General features: G+C 38.1%; 1 protein-coding gene across 3 annotated transcripts in view; it reads left to right on the plus strand.

The window, feature by feature from the left end:
* The window catches only part of ube4a (ubiquitination factor E4A (UFD2 homolog, yeast)), a 76,951-nt gene that overhangs the window by 23,311 nt on the left and 33,853 nt on the right, over positions 1–19,787 (plus strand). For all 3 annotated transcript variants that reach the window (XM_069894769.1, XM_069894768.1, XM_069894770.1), the window contains 7 exons: positions 379–531; positions 898–1,057; positions 8,207–8,409; positions 9,676–9,867; positions 13,154–13,487; positions 18,278–18,404; positions 19,287–19,594. In XM_069894769.1, coding sequence (XP_069750870.1) covers positions 379–531; positions 898–1,057; positions 8,207–8,409; positions 9,676–9,867; positions 13,154–13,487; positions 18,278–18,404; positions 19,287–19,594 — 1,477 coding nt within the window. The remainder of the gene's footprint in view (positions 1–378; positions 532–897; positions 1,058–8,206; positions 8,410–9,675; positions 9,868–13,153; positions 13,488–18,277; positions 18,405–19,286; positions 19,595–19,787) is intronic.

Here is a 19,787-nt window from a genome sequence, read left to right on the forward strand (position 1 = left end):
CACTTTGCAGAAAGGGTACTGATGGACAGCATGACTCCAGCAAGACAATTGTCAAGCATTTTATGACTTCAGTTCAATTAACATCTACTTGTGAAAGGTGCTTACATTCTCCAGAGATCTTGCAATGTGAATTCTTCAGTCTTTCAAATAAGATCTGTTTTAAAATGTGTGTATGTATGTGACCTTCTCTAAATCTTATAAATTCTCCCCAAATATTAATATTCTTACATCGTAAACTATGGTATGCATTTTGCCTTTTTTGGAAAGTAAGAAATTTAAAACAATGGATATGAAGGGGGCTTGAAATTCTCATCATCCTTTGTTGAAGTCGAGGATAAATAACTAACATTAACTTGAAATAATGGTTTACTTTAACAGGCTTTGTTCAGTCGAATGTTGATTCCAGAGCCTGGAAATCATTTGATCTGGATGACACCAGGAAATGTTATTAATGTAACAGCTGATCGAGATGCAGGAGAGAAAGAAGTTATGAAATACCTGTTTGCTTGTTTCCGAAGAGTAAAAGAGGAGGTATGTACATCCATGTGTTTCTCCTGTCCATCTGAATCCATGGGTTTAGTAAATTTTAGATCATTCAGTTGACTGTTTCTCATGTGTGTGGCTAGAAAAGGAATAGCTGCAGCATTTCCAAACTGCCCATCACATTTCTGTTTTGGCTGCGCTGAATATCTCTGCTCACATGGGCAACTTCAGTTTTTGAGGGAAACTTTTGCTGAAGGAGATATAGTCCATATAGTCATACAATATTCAGAGACAAAGAAATGTATAACTTTCAGTTAAAATCTGTGCTGGAATTAAGTATTTTTAACTATTTAGAAGTATTACATAATTGTTACTTATCTATTCTTCTGTTTGGAAAAACTGTTTTCTCAATAGATTACAAAAGTACCCGAAAATCTATTAACGTATGCAGTTCGGTGTAAAGTCCTGACAGTGTCTAATGCGCGCACTGCCCTTCTTACACCTGAGATCTATGCCAATCAGAATATCTACGAGCAAGTAGTTGATTTGCTTCTTGAAGGTGTAAGTGGACCACGTAAGTAAATATTCTAGCTATGGTAATTGTGTGGGAGGTGTTGAATTGGTTTACATTATGTACTGAGTTTTGGTGGGTGGGGCATCATGGAATGATATATTTGTCAATTTTTTTAAATATGAAATTACATTTACACAACACATTTTAATTATTTTTTAATTGGAAAATGTTTTCAAATTTAGACAAGCAGCATTTAACAGACCATTTCGGCTACGAGCTTGTGTTGCCCAATTAACCTACAACCCCCGGTACATTTCTAACATTGGGAGGAAACTGGAGTCCCTGGTGAAAACCCATGCAGACACAGGAAGAATGTACAAACTCCTTACAGAGAGTGCAGGATTTGAACTCCACTCACGATTGCTGACACTGCAACAAGGTTGCATTAACCACTACGCCAACCAATTCGTCCAACCTATAACAAACTCAGGATGTCTCAAAATTGTAAAAGTTGAACGATGAATGCATTTGTTCTATTCTTTAACTTTGCCTAAGTTCTGTCACAATTGGTTTTTAAAGAACAAAATTGTTCATTGTGTTCAAATAGCACCTACTGGTCAGATTAGTCTATAATGGGAAATTGATTGGTTGCTTCTACACCCATGATGGACATGTAGCAGTTATATCAGCTTGGGTGCTATGTACATTTGATATTGTTTCTGTAAAATTGGAGCCTGAGTAAATGATGAGGGAGCTGCATGGATCTTAACAAGATCAGACCTCAACAGAAAGACATAAGATTGCTGTAGTGTAAATTGGTAATTATCTTTATCTGAGCTGCACATAATGAGTTTGCCACTGAAATCATCCATTAAAATCATTGTGATAAGTCCCTTTCTTTAGGGAGGACACCAAACATCAATGAAGCACCACCTCCTGGGTACCCATTTCAACTGCCATGGTGAATAAATGGCTGCAGATGCAGACACTTTGAAATTAATCAGAAAACAAAAAAAAACACTAGAAGTCCTGAGTACCAATAAAAGTGTGTACTTATAAAACCAATAAAAGCAAATTAAATTTCATCATCAATTGTTATAAAGATGGAAAATTTTGTTGGATAAAAAAATCCTTAAGTTTTAATTCCGAGTCATTTCCATTCTTCAAAGCTTGCATCTCAAATAGCAGGTTGAAATAGATAGTTGGAATAGGACTAGTAAATATAAATTCCAAAATTTCCAAAAATATCCTTAATTATCTCCAATTCTTCAATCTATTTCATTATTAAATTATTTATTAAATTTGGAATAGAGAGAAGTAAAAGTGAACCCAGTACAGCCCATAAGGAGGTATTCTTAAGGGATTTTAATTCCATTTCAATCCAATTGGGATGGCGATCTCTATTATCAAAATGTATCAACAATAACATGTTCCTTGTGTTCATAACTCAGTAGTAAAATCTAAATTTAGGTAACAACAGCCATCCATCATTTCTTGTATTCTGAAGAAAACTTATTTTATCTGTTTCTCTCTCTCTCTCTCTCTCTCTCCTCTCCCCTCTCTCTCTCTCTCTCTCTATCTCTCAAGACTTAGAAATAAATATTGGTAGTTATTGAAATAAATATTTACATTTTGGTAAAATATTCATTTTAATTGAGTTAAGAGAGGAATTAGGAAAGCTAAAAGAAGGTACGAGGAAACTATGGCAAGCAGGGTGAAAACTAATCCAAAAGAGTTCTACAAATATGTTAATGGTAAGAGGAAAGCTAGAGACAAAATTGGTCCCTTAGAAAATCAGAGCAGAAAACTGTGTGTGGAGCCTAGAGAAATGGGGGAGATATTGAACAGTTTCTTTTCTTCGATATTCACTAAGGAGAAGGATATTGGGAGATGTGAGATAAAAAAAAAAAGCAAATTGGGTAAATATGGGGAATATAGAGATTACAAAAGGTGTAGTTTTAAGGCTTTTGAAGAATATAAAGGTGGATAAGTCTCCGGGACCAGACGGGATCTTCCCCAGGACATTGAGAGAAGTGAAGGAGGAAATAGCAGAGGCTCTGGCGGTAATTTTTCAAATGTCATTAGATATGGGGATAGTGCCGGAGGATTGGCGCATTGCGCATGTGGTTCCGTTATTTAAAAAGGGTTCAAGGAGGAAACCTGGCAACTATCGGCCTGTAAGTTTGACGTCTGTGGTAGGTAAATTAATGGAGAAAATTCTTAGAGATAGTACTTATAAACATCTGGATAGACAGGGTCTGATCAGGAGCACTCAACATGGATTTGTGGGAGGAAGGTCATGTTTGACCAATGTGATTGAATTTTTTGAAGAGGTGACTAGGAATGTGGATGAGGGTAGCGCAGTGGATGTTGTCTATATGGACTTCAGTAAGGCCTTCAATAAGGTACCACATGGAAGGTTAGTTAGGAAGGTGCAGTCTTTAGGTATAAATTTTAAGATAGTCAAATGGATTGAACATTGGCTGAAAGAGAGAGGCCAGAGAGTGGTAGTGGATAATTGTCTGTCAGGTTGGAGGCCAGTGACCAGTGATGTGCCTCAAGGATCTGTATTGGGCCCATTGTTGTTCGTTATATACATTAATGATCTAGATGATGGGGTGGTGAATTGGATTAGTAAATATGCAGACGATACTAAGATAGGTGGAATAGTGGATAATGAAGAAGGTTTTCAAGGATTGCAGAGGGATTTGGGCTGCTTAGAAAAGTGGGCTGAAAAATGGCAGATGGAATTTAATGCTGATAAGTGTGAGGTGCTTCATTTTGGTAAGAAGAATCAGAATAGGACATGCGTGGTAAATGGGAGAGCATTGAGGAATACAGAAGAGCAGAAAGATTTAGGAGTAACGGTACATCGTTCCCTGAAGGGAGAAACTCACGTGAATAGGGTGGTGAAGAAGGCTTTTAGTATGCTGGCCTTTATCAATCATTGCATGGAATATAGGAGTTGGGAGGTGATGTTGAGATTGTATAAGACGTTGGTGCGGCCTAATTTGGAGTTCTGTGTGCAGTTCTGGTCGCCTAATTATAGGAAGGATATAAACAGAGTGGAGAGAGTGCAGAGAAGGTTTACCAGAATGTTACCTGGGTTTAAGCATCTAGAGTATAGGGAGAGATTGGACAGATTAGGTCTTTATTCTTTGGAGCGTAGAAGGTTGAGAGGGGATTTGATAGAAGTATTTAAGATTATGAAAGGGATAGACAGAGTGGATGTGGATAGACTATTTCCGTTAAGAGGAGGAAAGATTAAAACAAGAGGACATGAGTTAAGAATTAAGGGGCAGAGGTTTAGAGGTAACATGAGGGGGAACTTCTTTACTCAGAGAGTGGTAGCCGTGTGGAATGAGCTTCCGGGAGAAATAGTGGCGGCGGAGTCAATTGTATTATTTAAGAAAAGGTTGGACAGGTATATGGATGAGAAGAAGATGGAGGGTTATGGGCATTGTGCAGGGAGGTGGGACTAGAAAGGGGTGTTTGGTTCGGTGCGGACTAGAAGGGCCTAATGGCCTGTTTCCGTGCTGTAATTGTTATGTTTTATGTTATGTTAATACGCCTATCATAAAGAAACTGATGATGATCCAAAGAGTTTTGTTCTAATCTGATTAAACAAAATTGCAAAGTTTTCTTTTAGAGGTTTTTTAAATTCTTAGTCATCATAATACCTAGATATTTAGGTTGTTCTTTCACTATTTTAAATGGATAATTAAGAGCATAAAGTCAGTGAGCCCTTTAGTGGTAATAATTCATTGTTGTGTAGGTTAAGTTTATAACCGGTAAACTTACTAAAGTATGTAAGTAACGACAATATCTTTTTTATTGATACCTCTGGAATAGATACGAAAAATAAAAGGTCGTCTGCAAATAAAGACAGATTATGTTCAATAGGACCTCTAAACAATCCTCAAAAATCTTCATTTCTCACAAAGCATCAACTAGTGGCTCAACCACTGGATCAAAAAGCAGGGGGCTTAAGGGGCCACCCTGTCTCATGCCTCATTGTAATTTGAAAACTTTGTTGACAGTACAAATTGATGCTATTGGAGACGCATATAAAAAATTTTTTATCGATTGAATAAAATGTGGTCCAAAATTAAATTTTACTAAAGTGGTAAATAAATATTCCCATTCTATTCTATCAAATTCTTTTTCAGAATCTAAGGAAAAAATACATTCATTATGATAGGTAAAAAGAGAATGTACAATATTCATTAATCTATGAATATTATGGTAAGAATATCTATTTTTAATAAAACCCATTTGGTTTAAATTTATTATTCCTGGTAGAATGTTCTCTATGTTGAATCTATGTTCCTTTTTTTAAAATCAGTGATAGCAGCGTCACTGAAATAAGGTAATTTCCCTCCTCAAAATGAATCATTCAGTCCTAAGGTTAATTGCAGAATAAGTTGTTGAGAAAATAATTTATAAAACTCCACCTGAAAATCCACCTGGAGCTGGAGATTTGCCTGATTGTAAAGAAGATATTGCTCTTTTCAGTTCATCTTGTAAAATTGGAACCTCCAAGCTTTGTTTGCTTTCTTGCGATATCATCGGTATATCCAAATGATCTAAGAAATTATTCATCAGATCATATTCATTGTTAAATTCAGAAGAGTAAATTTTAAAATAGAAATCTCTAAAAACTTCATTTATTTTAGTGATCAATGGTTGTTGTACCATCAGGGAGATGTTTTTCCACTATTTCCAAATTTCATAGATAAACTTTTTGATTTACAATTTGTATATAAAAGTATAATATCTGCTTTATATTATAAAATATTGAATTTAAAAACATTCTCTTTAATGAGATGCCTCTTTCAGAAGAAGATTGGTTTTCAGTTTTGGCTCTTATCCATGATTCATCTGTGTGCAAGGCACAGTTTGACTAAATTTAAAGTGGTGCATAGAATACACTTTTCTAAAGTTAAGCTTGCTCAAATTTACCCTTGTAAATTCAATGTGTGACAAACTCAAAAGGTTTGAAGCCTCTTTGATATGTGTTTTGGTATTTGTCCCAAATTGGCAGAATATTGGACTTATGTTTTCAAAATCTTTTTGGCCATCCTTGGGATCGATCTAGAACCATGTCCCTTAATTGCAATGTTTGGCTTCTCCAGATATGTAAACATAAATTTAACATCTAACAAAGTCAGGTCTTAGCATTTTCTACATTACTGGCTAGAAGAGGAATATTGCTGAAATGGAAAGAGGACTTTCCACCCACCCATAGACAATGCCTATTGGACATCATGTCCTTTCTAAGGTTGGAAAAAAATCAGACATATTGCCAAGAAGATTAATATTTATTTTGATAAGACTTAAGGTCCATTTATAGCTTACTTTCACGATTGGAATGATCAAGGTGTGGGGATGCAGGAAATGGGAGTGTTTGATCAGATCTCTGGAGGCCTTTTTCCCAATATTGAAAATACCTGATCAACAATGCTTTTTAAAAAAAAAATTAAGATGTATTTTACAAGATAAAACAAAATTATTAAACCCAAAAAATTTATGAAACTGGAACCAAATCCTTATTGTATGCTTAAGAACTGGGTTAAGATCTTGTCTATTAATTTTGGATAATGCAAAGGGCAGAGGAGTTCCCAGCAATGATGACAGTGAGTACCCCCAACTGAATTCTTCTCCAAATCTACCCATAAAGGACATTTCATATATATATGAATAATAAATCCAAAAGGTACTATATCAGATATTCATAGCCCAATAATAAAATCTAAAATTAGGGAGAGCCATTCCTCCTTTCTTTTGTTTCATATCAGCAGAGACTGGGCATGTGCCTGTGTCTGCACAACGAATAATTGCCTTTTCAACATTATTGGCTCGAAAAACTATATTTCTTAAATTGAAGGATCCTATCCCAACTACTCTACTTCAATGGCTCTCTGCTGTCACGTCAGGTTTAGGTTTGGAGAAAATTAGGAGTTGGACAGTTGATGCATCTTTTAAATTTGAAGAAGTTTGGCAACCATTTATTACACTGGATTCTCTCCTAGTTCCTTTTGGAAAATTTGGTTTTAACCAGGAAACCCTTTGTTTTCCTACTTTACTCTCAGAATAGACTGCCCAGTCCCTTTTTTGGATTAGTTAGAAGGGATTTTGTAATAAAATTAATTTTTTTCTTTTGGTTTTACAAGAAGAGAAGTAATTTATGGTTAATATATATTTGTTAAATACCAATGTGTTTTTTTTTGTACATTAGTAAATACATGAATATAATGTAACTCTCCTCTTATGTATAAATGTTCGATTATAACTTGGTGGTTTTCAAACTGACCCCCTAAACTCGCATTTGACGTTAAATAACACTATGCCATAAGTGCTCAGTGATTGGTAAGGGATTGCTTAAGGTAGTATGTAAGTCTGAAGGGAAGGTTGAGAAGCACTGCACTAGACCCAATTTTTACTGAAATATTTTGCTTGAGAAAAATAGTAATTGGCCCATTTCCTTTGGAGTTATGAAACCATGCACATAACGAGTCATTTAAGAACTTCTTTCCACTCACATACCACCTTAAGCAATCCCTTACTAATCACAGAGCACTTATGGCATAGGAATTGCTTAAGGTGGAATGTGAATTTTTGGGGGGGGGGGGCAATTTGAAAATCACTGATATAACTCGAAAAACAGATTGAAAAAGAAAGACAAATATTGGGGCTCGAAGGGTGAGGGGTTTAATGGTGACAAATGTAAGGAAAACTGGATATCCAGACTTGGTATGAAGTTTAACAACATTAAGTTAGTTATGGATGGAATTGACATTGGAGCTTCTTTAACTTGAAAGTGTAGTTCTTAAAAATACTTAAAGGATCAGCAGTGTGTTTAAATTTGGAGGCATCTAGGTAATAAAGCAAGACTCATCTAGGTGATGAGGTAATAAAGCAAGACTGTCACTTTTGCTTCACGCCTAACTATGGGGAAAAGGGATGAAATTTGGCTCTGGATGTTGACATCCTTGCTACTTCTGCTGATAAACACTCAGTTATAGATGTGGATGGTCATTTAATCCATTGTGCTCAACCATCCAAAGTCGATTAATTTTCACTCTATCCATCAGAATTTTCAGTTTTAAAGTAATTTTGCAACCATTATCTGTAATGGAAATCTATTTTGTCATAAGCTGTTGCTTTTTTAAGAATAAAATTCATGACGTAATCTGTTATTTTATACAGAGTTTGAAGATGTTGCTGAATTCATGGATGAAGTAATAGTTGTGTTAAAGGCAGATGAAGAGGTCAGGACATTCAATGAAGTCATATTTCCAGTGTTGGACATATTATTACACCGTATTAAAGAGTTGGATCTCTGCCACATAATGCTGTACAGCTATCTGGATATTATTCTTTATTTCACCCGGCAGTTTGATCTTGCACAAGTAAGAAATCTCTGAAACTTTTTTGTTAAACAAGAAAATGTAGTTTACACAAAAATGCTGGAGAAACTCGATCAGCATTTTTGTGTAAAGTCTGAAAGTTTGTCCTATTTTTATGTATATAAATGTATGTACATGGGAATTTTTATTTTTGTTTGGCATTGACTCTAAAGCTGCATGGAAACTTGTTGGAAGAGTTTCGATCAGCTTGGATTTGGAATATGAGTATTGTCATCTGTTAGATGCATTCCCTCAAGTACCATTTAATTCAGCTCGTCAGACATCAGTAATATCTTTTTGTATTGAATATCAGCCATATGCTCCAAGATGATATGGAAATGTTTTGTGACTAAGGCAAAGGCCTTATTCTATCATACCTATGTAATCTTGGACACTTGGTTTTAGTGGTGAAAATGGGTGGAGTTTCTTTCCTGATTTCATTGAATCTTTCAACAAAACCAACTGACTAATTGATATTGCGATTAAATCCTGATGAAGATTTTTCTTTTGTATATGAGTAAACAGCTGACAAATATAACTATATTATCCCACACTGTTGGTTGGCATAAAATCTAAATTCAAGCTATCATGGTGATTCTGGACATTTTGGGGTGTTGCAGAGGAGGTTTTAATGATATGTTTGAATAGGAAAAATAAACTCAGCCCAAGATCACTTTTCTGATCTGTTGTGCTTCAACTAAGAAGTCTGCAGTGTGAACTTTGAAAATAACCCTGTAGTGTGTTAATCATTAGTGCCTTATTTCTTCACAGTTGTATGATGAAAACTGCCTTAGAAATGTAACCTTCAGCATAATTTTTCTGCTGTTCTTGTTGGTGCACAGCTCTCAATAAATTGCTGATTTAGATTAGGATTTGGTCCAAAGGTTGTCAATTACTCACTGCCACTTTCCTCAAATATATGGAAGACTATGCTGTTCCACCGCACCCTGGTTTCCTGCACACCCTAACTCTGCCTTTCTCAAGATTTAAATGTGCATTTTTTACCTGGGGAAGCATTGACAGTCGAGAGTAAAACATTTTTGGTTTTTCTCAATTTGCTGTTGTTGTCCTACCTTTTGTGAGAGGTAACGTTTTTTTAAAAAAAAACATTTACTTTTAAATGGAGATTCTGTTCTTAATTTCCATAGATCTTAATCCAGCTGCTAATTACTTTTAACATATGTTGATTGATTGAATATTTAATTGTATATTTGATTTTTGATAAATATATAGATTTGAATGTAATTAGTTTTGTATGTCTGTCAATAGGCATTCTTGGAGTACATTGAACCAAAGGATCCAAAAAATGGTAATCTCTACCAGCAGACCCTGTTGGGAACTGTGCTGAATATTTCTTGTTTGCTGAAGACTCCAGGACTGGTGGAAAATCATTTGTATTTTTTGAATCCCTCACGGTCTAGTCCTCAAGAAATAAAAGTGCAAGAGTCGAATATTCACCAGGTGTGTCTTTGGCAATTTTGACTTTTGAAAGCTGTCGTAACATGATGCATCCAATTTGATGTAATTTTTGAACTCTGTTTCAGGATAATGAGTAGATTTTAACTTGAGGCCATTTCATGACAGGCTTCTCTCTGCCTGGAGACTGGCTACAAGCACGGAAGGAAAACATAAAACTTGCCTTTCATAGAGCAGCCCTAAAAGGCTGCTCCAGCGTCACATTCATATCGAACAGCACCATGTAGCACCCTCCGGAGCCAATGGAGGCTGGACAACTGGTGCCATAGTGCTACCCATCATAAATATGCGGCAGAACAATGGCCGTCTTCCCTACCCATAATTTCCTAAGGAGCTAGAACCACTGTTTCCCAGAACAGTCCCAGCTGCATGGGGGATTACGGGTAGGGAAGACTACCATTGCTCTGCCTCATTTTGAGCTGCAGAGAGCGGTCTGGTGAGGCTGTCACAGCCCCTGACTGCTTCCACTGGTCCCTGCTGCCTCTGCCATGAGGGATTCATGGAGGGAGAGGGGTGAATGGAGAGATGGGTTGGCGTGCTGACGATATCATCAGCCCGCCCCTTAACCAGCCACTTAACCGTTCAGGTGGGGTGGTGGAGCACTGCGCTGTGCTCCGCCGATTTATCCTTCCTCAAGAAGGGTTGCATTCGGCACCTCCGAGGCAGCCATAGTGTATTCAGAAAGGTAAGTCTCTAGATGTAAGGGCGGAGAACCTCCGCCTTTACAGTTGGGCATTTTCCTTGCTTGAAAGGGCCTTTTACTTGTATCAGTCTTGTTCCAACATACAAGAGGTTCAAGAATTGTCAATGAATATTCAGATGTTAACCATTTGTAAAGAGAGCTTATGGTTTGTAATGCCTCTCACATTTCTAATTACATCTCCTAATCCTGATATCCTTCCATCCCCATAACCTCTATAATCATTAGTTCAGTGGGAGTTTTTGTACAGCAAATAAATGCCAGAACATAAAGTTTGTTCCCCCCCCACCACCCCCAGTCAGCTCAACTCTGAGATTCTTGTCATTTATAATACATCTGATATTGATAAAATTAAATTAGAGCTAGGATCACTCACAAAAAAAATCACTATTTAGTCTGCCCTTTTGTAATTGTGTTCCATGCAAAAAGTCCCCAGGTTATGAGAGTGTTCCATTCATGAGAACTGTGTATGAACTGTCCATTGTGCAAGTCGGAAATTAACAAAAAAATAAGTGTGGGAGAAGATCACAGAAACAACTGTGATGGTAGAAGAAAAGATACATAAGAAGAGTGGCTGCTAGCCAGCGCCACTGATTAGGTGAATGAGTGAGGGTGATGTGCACTCCTAGGTCTTATTATATGGCTCAATGATAGGAGCAGATAAATGGAGTGGGATGTGTCAGAGAGAGAAGGCATCAAGAAATTCCTGTTCCACCTGGCAGAGGATGCCTGTAAATCCCCAGCTGCCAGAAAATTCACTGCACTGGTCTTCCAAACATTTGATCATACATGTTGAGTGCCCATAAGGTAGGTTAACCAGGGAGGGCCTTTTCTGGTCATTAGTTGAGCCATTGGGATCTAATGATTCCTTCTTTAATTTGACTAGCTTTATATTATTAATCCAGGCATGGAAAATATTTATTGTTAATCCCTTGTTATTCTTTTGACATACTGTCCTGGTCTGTGGAATTCCATCCAGGAACCTGTTCCATAGGCTGTTGCAAAATAACATTCTTGCCTCAATCAATTTCAGGATCTTCCCTTGAGCCACTCAACTTGCAAATTTCATCAATGAATTTCTCTCTATCATAAAGGTAAAAGTAGCCATGTTTGCTAAGGATTGCAATCTTCAGTTCTCTTTATGATTCGTCAGGTAATGAAGCAGCTCCTGCCTGCATGCAGCATGACAGAGGCAAAATTTAGGCTTGGACTTGTAAGTGGCAAGTATTATCAAGTAGCAGACAAAGGGCACCAATGAGAGATCTTAATTCCACAGTATGTAAACCATAAGTTGGGTTTATATTTTATATTTTCCTGAATGTGAGAAGAAAATCTGCACAATCCAGGTAAAAGCAGCCTGTTTGATTATCACTCCATAGCCCACATAAACGTACACTGCCTCTGTTGTGGTAAACCCTTTGATACCTACCACGAACCTCCCCTCCCCCTTGTTCTTGTGTAGTTGCACATTAAATGTATATCTTTATGGTTCATTTTCTACGATTCCCTCTTAATTTCAGGAATTTGGCTAAAACAAAATGTATTCCAAGTCTTCCTAGAACTTGATTGTAATGTTTTCTTTTAACTTCTATTTGAATTTTCATTGTTTCCCATCATGATTCCCCCACTCTCCTCCCATAAAACTTTTCAAAAAGAAAATGTGTTTCAGAGGATGTCTTGTAACAAATGCCCACATAAATTATAAATACAAACTTTTATTTTGGATGTATTGTTACCTGTGTCTATGGTATGAAGTGGCACTAAAATACCTAAATGATGCTGGAGCCATTGTAGATCTAATTCTGCTTTAGTGAGGATTTAACAGCAATGTTCAGCTGCACATGTAGATGTCCTGCTTTGTGGCAGCATTTGAAGAGTTCCCAGTGTGCACTGTGAACACAGTGTTACCTGCTGCCATTACTATGAAGTATATTATAAATAGCTTGACAATTAAAAAAAAAATCCAACCATTGTATCTGAAACAAAATTAGGAAATTATGAATAAACTCAGCAAGACAGACAATATCCATGGAATAGTACTGTTTCATGTTTAAGGTCTGAGATGCCATAAGAGAACATTTATCTTAAATATCATTAATGTAAAAAGTAATCCATTGACTATCCTTTGAGACCTTTTGAGGTGTGATATAACTCTATAAATGCAGATTACTTATTGAATTAGTCCAATTAAACATGAAATTGGTGGAGGCTATCCACATGTTCTTTATTTGGATCACATGGATCTAACAGTTCTGAATGTTTGTCTTTAAATGAATCTCTTTGTCATTCACTGCGTGCACACACACACACACACACACACACACACACAACTGACTAGCTGCTTTGCCTAATTTTTTCTGTTTCACACACACACACCCACACACACCTGACTAGCTGCTTTGCCTCATTTTTTCTGTTTCTCACACACACACACACACACACACACACACACACACACGACTAGCTGCTTTGCCTCATTTTTTCTGTTTATTTTCTTGAGCTAAAATCAGACTACTTTTTAATTTCATCTTGGCCTGGAGAAAAATGCTCAGGTGTTCTTTTATTTTACAGTTCATGGTTCAATTTCATGACAAAATCCATCAGATACTGCGGAATCTCATCCAGCTTTCCACTGATACAAAGCATAGAATCCTTTCCTGGCTCGGAAACTGTCTCCACGCCAACTCTGGACGAACAAAAATCTGGGCCAACCAGATGCCAGATCTCTTCTTCCAAATGTATGCATCAGATGCCTTCTTTCTGAATCTTGGTGCAGCTTTGCTGAAACTCTGTCAACCCTTCTGCAAACCAAAGTCACCTAAGCTTCTAACCTTTAACCCTACTTGTTGTTCCTTGAAGGAACTGAATGAAGAAGAGCATAAAAGTAGACATGTACATATGAAAGGTATGATCTGAAGTGGACTTGCTCACTTTTTACCAGTCTTGTTATTTTGGTTGGTATAAATATTAATGTATCTTCCATGGGTTCTTTGTACAACTTCTTTTGTTATAATTTCTTTGGTTTTCTTTGTAATTGAATGGACCATGAACTTGCTACAAAGAATTAAAATGAATACTGAGCACAAGAGTTCCTGACTGGAGGATTTCTACCCTACATATCACTAATTGTTTTATAGTATAGGTACACGATCCTTTATCGGGAACCCTTGGGGGACAATGTGTTCTGAATTTCGGAAAGCCCACCCGAATTGTGCTGCCATATCCACCCCACCCCCTTCCAGCCGCCGGTCCCCTTGGCCACCCGACTTGCGCTGCTGCCTCTCTCCCCATTTGCCGAATTTTGGAGCTTTCAGGATTTTAGATGTCTGGATAAAGGATCATGTACCTGTACTGTATGTTCTTCCAACAGAAGTATGCATGAATTTTGAGAATGGAACCCTCATGTTAAGAATAATTTTCTTTGTCTATTTTGGGAAACCATCTTCAAATGGTATTTTAACTCCAGATTCCCACTACAAATAATGATATAATTTGGGTTGCCTTGTTTGAAAGGTTGTGTAGACTATGAAACGATGCTCTCTTTGTAGGGATGTTTTACAGAGTTTGGATATTACCAGAGTTCAGATAGTAATTCAACACATTTAAAAAAAAAAATCTGATTAGGAATGGACAATAAGCTTTATGAACTTTCCAGCAGTCTTGTGGCTGATTAGGGGAATACCAGTTATGCTTCACAGTATATATGTCTTGTATATTTTTGTCTCAGAGTTTCACATTTCCATTAAATTACAAGTTTGGAGCTTTATTAGTTGTCATTTATACACAGGGATGTCAGTTGATAGTCTTGGCATTGTAACTTTGTAAAAGACAAAGTTAAGTTCTATCCTTCCTATCAGTGTAGAGGGTTGAGAATCTCCATGATGTTTGCTTGAAGATTGTTGGCTTTGTATACTCATTGCTAATGTTGTGAAATTATTTTATTTTAGTTTCAGCAGACCTGTGAAGTCCAATAAACAAAACTATCCATGTACATAATCATACCCAAAGTCCGAATTTTCCCCTACCTGCCTCACCGAATACATTCCAATAACCTGCCTTGATCCCAATCATTGTGGGACACATGACCCCTATCGAAACCAAACTGATGCGAGCCCGCAGCACCCATCTTACTCTCTCCCCATCCATATCATCCCCGAGCACCTCTCATGTATACATCTCCAAATAACGTATCATCACCTTAGACAGAACTTAATAAGCAAAACAGTATATTTATAGTTATATACATATACATGCATAATTCCTCTCCCCCCCCACCCCCCCCAACCAGCAACCTTCTCCCTGGCTTATTGCCCCTCCCCCTTGTGGCCTCTAGGGATTTGGCGAATCTCATCACCTCCTTTGTCTCTAAAACTTTTTATTCCCCCCTCCCCCCGGGCAGTGTCACCTTTAGTGTCACCAGGTGTAATAGCCTACATTCCACCCCTTGCCTAGCAAGACCCCTTTCACTTCATCAAACTGTTTCCTTCGCTTCAGCAACTTCAAGCTGATGTCTGGAAAGAAAGGGTCTTGGTATTCCTAAACTCAGCTGGACCCCGCCCCCCACCGCCCCATATTTGCCCCCTCGGCCTTTGTTCGAAGAACCCTTTCCCTGTCCTGGAAATTCTCGAATTTTACCGATTGAGATCATTTGCCCTGGGGAAAAAAGAGCTGTATGCCCACTCTATCCTTAAATCTTCCCCTACCTTGTCCTCGCCAGGACCCCCGGTATCCAACCCTTAATAAATTTGATCAAATTATTCCCCTCCCACTCCTTCCTTTAATCCCACAATTTTAAAATTTTTTCTTCTGTAAAATTTTCAAACCTGTTTAATGTCTCCAGGATTTCCTCCCTTTCCTTGTTTCTAACATCCCTCTGACTTTCCAGGTATTCCATGGTATCCTCCACACTAGAGACTCTCCCTGCCATATCTGCCACTCCCCTCTATCTCTCCCATTTCTTTTGAAAGTCCCTTTTAAAATGGTCTTTAATCTGGCTTCCACGACTGCCTCCACCACGGCCCTTGCACACTCTCCAATAAATCTCTCTCTCTGATGCCTTCACTTGCCGTGACAACGGGCCTTTCCTTCCACCTTTTTCCTCTTCCATCTCACCATCGCTCTCCATGCCACTGCTCCCTGACCACTCAACTGTCTTCTCTCACCATCCACCACCACCTCTCCTCAACTTCTGTCTGTGGGGGGTCTGCCTGGGCCGCTCTCTTGATGTTGCCTGCAATCCTGTTCCTGCCTGCTGCAGCCAGCCCTCGATCTCTCACGCAGCCCCCAACCTGCCTGATGCTCCCGCTACCGCTGCTGCCTCCTTCCAACCCCTCCTGCAGCTGCCATCGCTGTCTGCAGGCTCTTCACTGCCTGTTCGACTCTGGATGACTCTTTTGAAGGACAGTCACCTGCAATCTCCTCCCGTGGTGGCCTTGAGTGGGTCCTGCTGACCTCTTCCCCATGAGGTCCCACAGTCCTGATGCCCTGGGGTCGCATCAGTTGGGGGGGGGGGGGGGGACATCTCGTGTGGACTTCCTGTCTTTCCTCCCACTCTTTTTTCTTTATTTTGCTGGAAAACTTGATTTAAACTTTCTTTTTAACTCTTTTTTTCTGTCTTTTCTATAATTTCCAGAGGAGCTCTGGGATTCTGCTCCTACTTGCCGTCCACCATCACATGTTGTGAAATTATTGGCAAATGTTTTGCTTGTTTCGCCCTGAGGATAAAGATTTAACTTCCCACCATGCTTTTGTTACAGTATCAAATCAGCCATAATCCAAAGGAAGTGCAAAATAGATTTATGCTGAGATGGATGGAGTTAAAATAAAGAAGGAATTTTAAAGTTCAGATTTATGTCAGAGTATGAACATGACATCACATAAAACCCTGAGATCCTTTTTCCCACAGGCCAGGCTGTATTTTTCCTAAACAGTAGTGCAAAAAAACTGTATGCAAGAATAGCACAATGCTGTTACAGCGGCAGTGACTGAAGTTCAAATCCAGTGCTGTCTTTAGGGAGTTTGTATGTTCTTCCCATGTCTGCAGGGGTTTCCTCCGGGTGCTCCAGTTTCCTCCCACCCTTTTAAATCGTACTAGGATGGTAGGTCAATTGGTGCAATTGGGCAGCATGGGCCTGTTATCGTTCTGTATGTCTAATTTTAAATGTAAACAAAGAAAGAAATATAAACAAACTGCAATACAGTAAAAATAAATATTAAGTAACAAACAATGTGCAAAAGTATGATTCCCTAAAGAAGTCTGAGTTTTTGTTTAGGAATTTGATGTGGATGGGTAGCAACTCTTCCTGAACCTGGTGGTGTGAGTCTTGCAGTACCTATACCTCTTTCCTGATGGCAGCAGTGAGAATAGCATTTCCTGAGTGGTGTGAATCCTTGATAATTACTACTGCCCTATGAAGGTAGCATTCCATGTAGATTCTTTTGATGGTTGGGAGAGTTTTGCCTGTGAATTATAGGGCTGTGTTCACTTCCTTTTTTTGCAGGGCTCTCTGCTAGGAGGTATTGGTGCCTCTGTACCAAGCCATGATAATATAACAACATGGTTGCGAAGTGAGGGAGTTGTGTCAGCTGAGAAACTAAAAGCCTGCTCCAGTTCTTGTGTTGCTAAATAAAGCATATATTTGTCATCTTGGCTCAGGTGGATACGAAAAAAGCTAAATAAAATTCACCTGGGAGACCATTTTATTGTACTTTTAAAATAATTTTGACATCATATTTGCAGAATCACTGTACCCAGCAGACTTGATTTCCATGCCCCCTTAACACTGAATGCCAATTCTCTCTTTGATGTAGTGCTTGAGTGTACTTGCCATGGAATGGAATCCCAGGTTCATACTGACTACTGACCAGGATTTTTATTCTGTTGGGAGTTGATCCATACAAGACAGGTTATAGTGTAACTTGTCGTCATGATCAAGAGCTAAATGCAACTCACTTATGAAACTAAAAAAACTATTGGTATCACTGGAATTCTTTATGCCAAAACCAGCAGAGCTAAACCACAATATACATGGTCATGGAGGTATTTATATTGGGTGCCAATTGTCCTTAGTACATAAAAACAAAAGTCCAATTGGTATTTGATTTCATGCCTTTGTTTGCAGCAGACAATTGAGCTATCTGGTTGGTAACCCACTGATGAAAATGTGTGAATTTCAGACCATTGCATTATGAGCAAAATATGGAAGCAATGAGGGAGGATAGAGCAGGTGGTGGGTTCAGGAGGCAATCAGAGTGAAGAGGAAAATTGCTGCATTAAGAATGGGAGGTCATAAGATGTCTGGTCAAAGTAGCAGTTAAGGGGAGAGGGTGCTAAATGTATTGACTCTATGCTTAGATAAGCATCCTTCTCTGTCCTTGGTAACCCAATTAAATTAAACGAGCTGGGCTTGTTAATTGCATTTAAAAAGGGGCCAGGAATATTTTGTACCTGGGCACTAGATTTTACTTTCGGTGCATTAACCAAGTAGCGGTGGTAGGCATGATTCTGTTAACATGTGGTAAAAGTATCTATTTTAAAGCAAGTAAACCAGGTACTGCATCATTGAATTTTGAGCCCAGTATACAAATTATTAAGGCTTAATTCAGAAAATTTATTCTCTCCAAGGAACTGTAATCGAAAAGATTATCTAAACAAGAAAATCTATTTTCTGAGGGCTTCTTATTTCTTTGCATTAGGCTTGGACAAGGAGACCTGCTTGATTCCAATGCCACAGGGATTGGAGCCAACTTTCGCTGAAACATACAACCTGGTCACAGAGAATTTAATTTTGACTCAGATTTCTTTACGCTTGGGTTTTCACAGGTACTGAGAAAACACATAAATTACCAGATTGTAAGAAAATGTAAACTTGAAATCGTATCGAAACCATTTAGTTTTCATGTCCTCTCCATAAAAAATGAATTTTGTCCTTGGAATTAAAAAAAAATGACGAGGCAGCAAAATTAATCATCAACCAAATGAACGATGTCATGGTTATAAAGCTTAATGGTTTTGCTATTTACCTTTTAAATGGTGATGTGCAAATGCAGCCACTAGGTCAGCCATATTTGAATATGGTAGCTTTCAAGCTGTGGCAAGCTACTCACCAGCACGCCAAGAATAAATTATTATGATTAATATGGATTTTAACAATGGGAAATTTTTAAAAAAAAATGCTCCATTGGTCGAGCAGCATATGTAGAAAGAGAAGCAAAGTTAATGTTTCTGGTTGAAGTTTTACCAGGACTTGGTCCCATTTTTCACAACTTTATCCTCTCTGCAGCTTACTCTATAAGCATACTTGTTCTCTTAGATTTTATGATGTTGCATGGAGTGCTGAGTGTTTCCACCATTCTCTCTATTTGTTTAGAGGAGAGGTGGTCAAATATCCCATGCCAATGTGCAAATGTGATAATCTGTGTTCTGTAAATCCATCAATTATTTCCCATGAGAAATCTATTTGAATATAAGCGGTAAAAGGTGAATTGCAGGGATATATCCCTCATTAGCTGAGTAGTCAAATTGGAGGTGAAGAAAGTTTCCTCAATCATTTCTCAAATTCTATTATTTCTTTTCCCTACCTTCCCCAATATTCAGTTATAGACAATGTCCGTAAAGTTGACAGTTGAACGAGCAATCAAATATACAAACTTGAAAAGTAAACTAGTATGAACAATGAAGATTAAGTTCCTGTTCTTTCTACAGATTACATGATCAAATGATAAAGGCGAACCAGGACCTGCACCGGCTGCAGGTTGCCTGGAGGGAGGCACAGCTGTCTGCCAACCCAGCCGCAGACAACCTTCGTGAACAATTCGAACGGCTGATGACTATTTATTTATCGACCAAAGCAGCAGCGACTGAGCCACAGATGCTCCAGAATTGTATGAACTTGCAGATCTCCACTACAACAATATTAGTCCAATTTTCTCTAGGGAATCAAGGAACAGAATACATGGAGGTGAAATTCCCTCTTCTGGATGTGGAATACTGCATGCTTTCTCATGTTCCAGGTATATGAGATGTCCTAACAATAGTTTTAGCATATTGGATATGATCCCTGAGGATGTTGAATCAATTTAAACTTTCAAGATTATATGGATTTGTGATAGACAAGAGTATTCAAGAATCTAAAATCATGTTGGGTTAATAGAGCTGAAATAAGAAACAGGATCTTGGAGCTGATTGGTCTGTATCTAACTGGGC

This window comes from Narcine bancroftii, chromosome 8 (assembly GCF_036971445.1).
Source record: "Narcine bancroftii isolate sNarBan1 chromosome 8, sNarBan1.hap1, whole genome shotgun sequence".
Taxonomy (NCBI): domain Eukaryota; kingdom Metazoa; phylum Chordata; class Chondrichthyes; order Torpediniformes; family Narcinidae; genus Narcine; species Narcine bancroftii.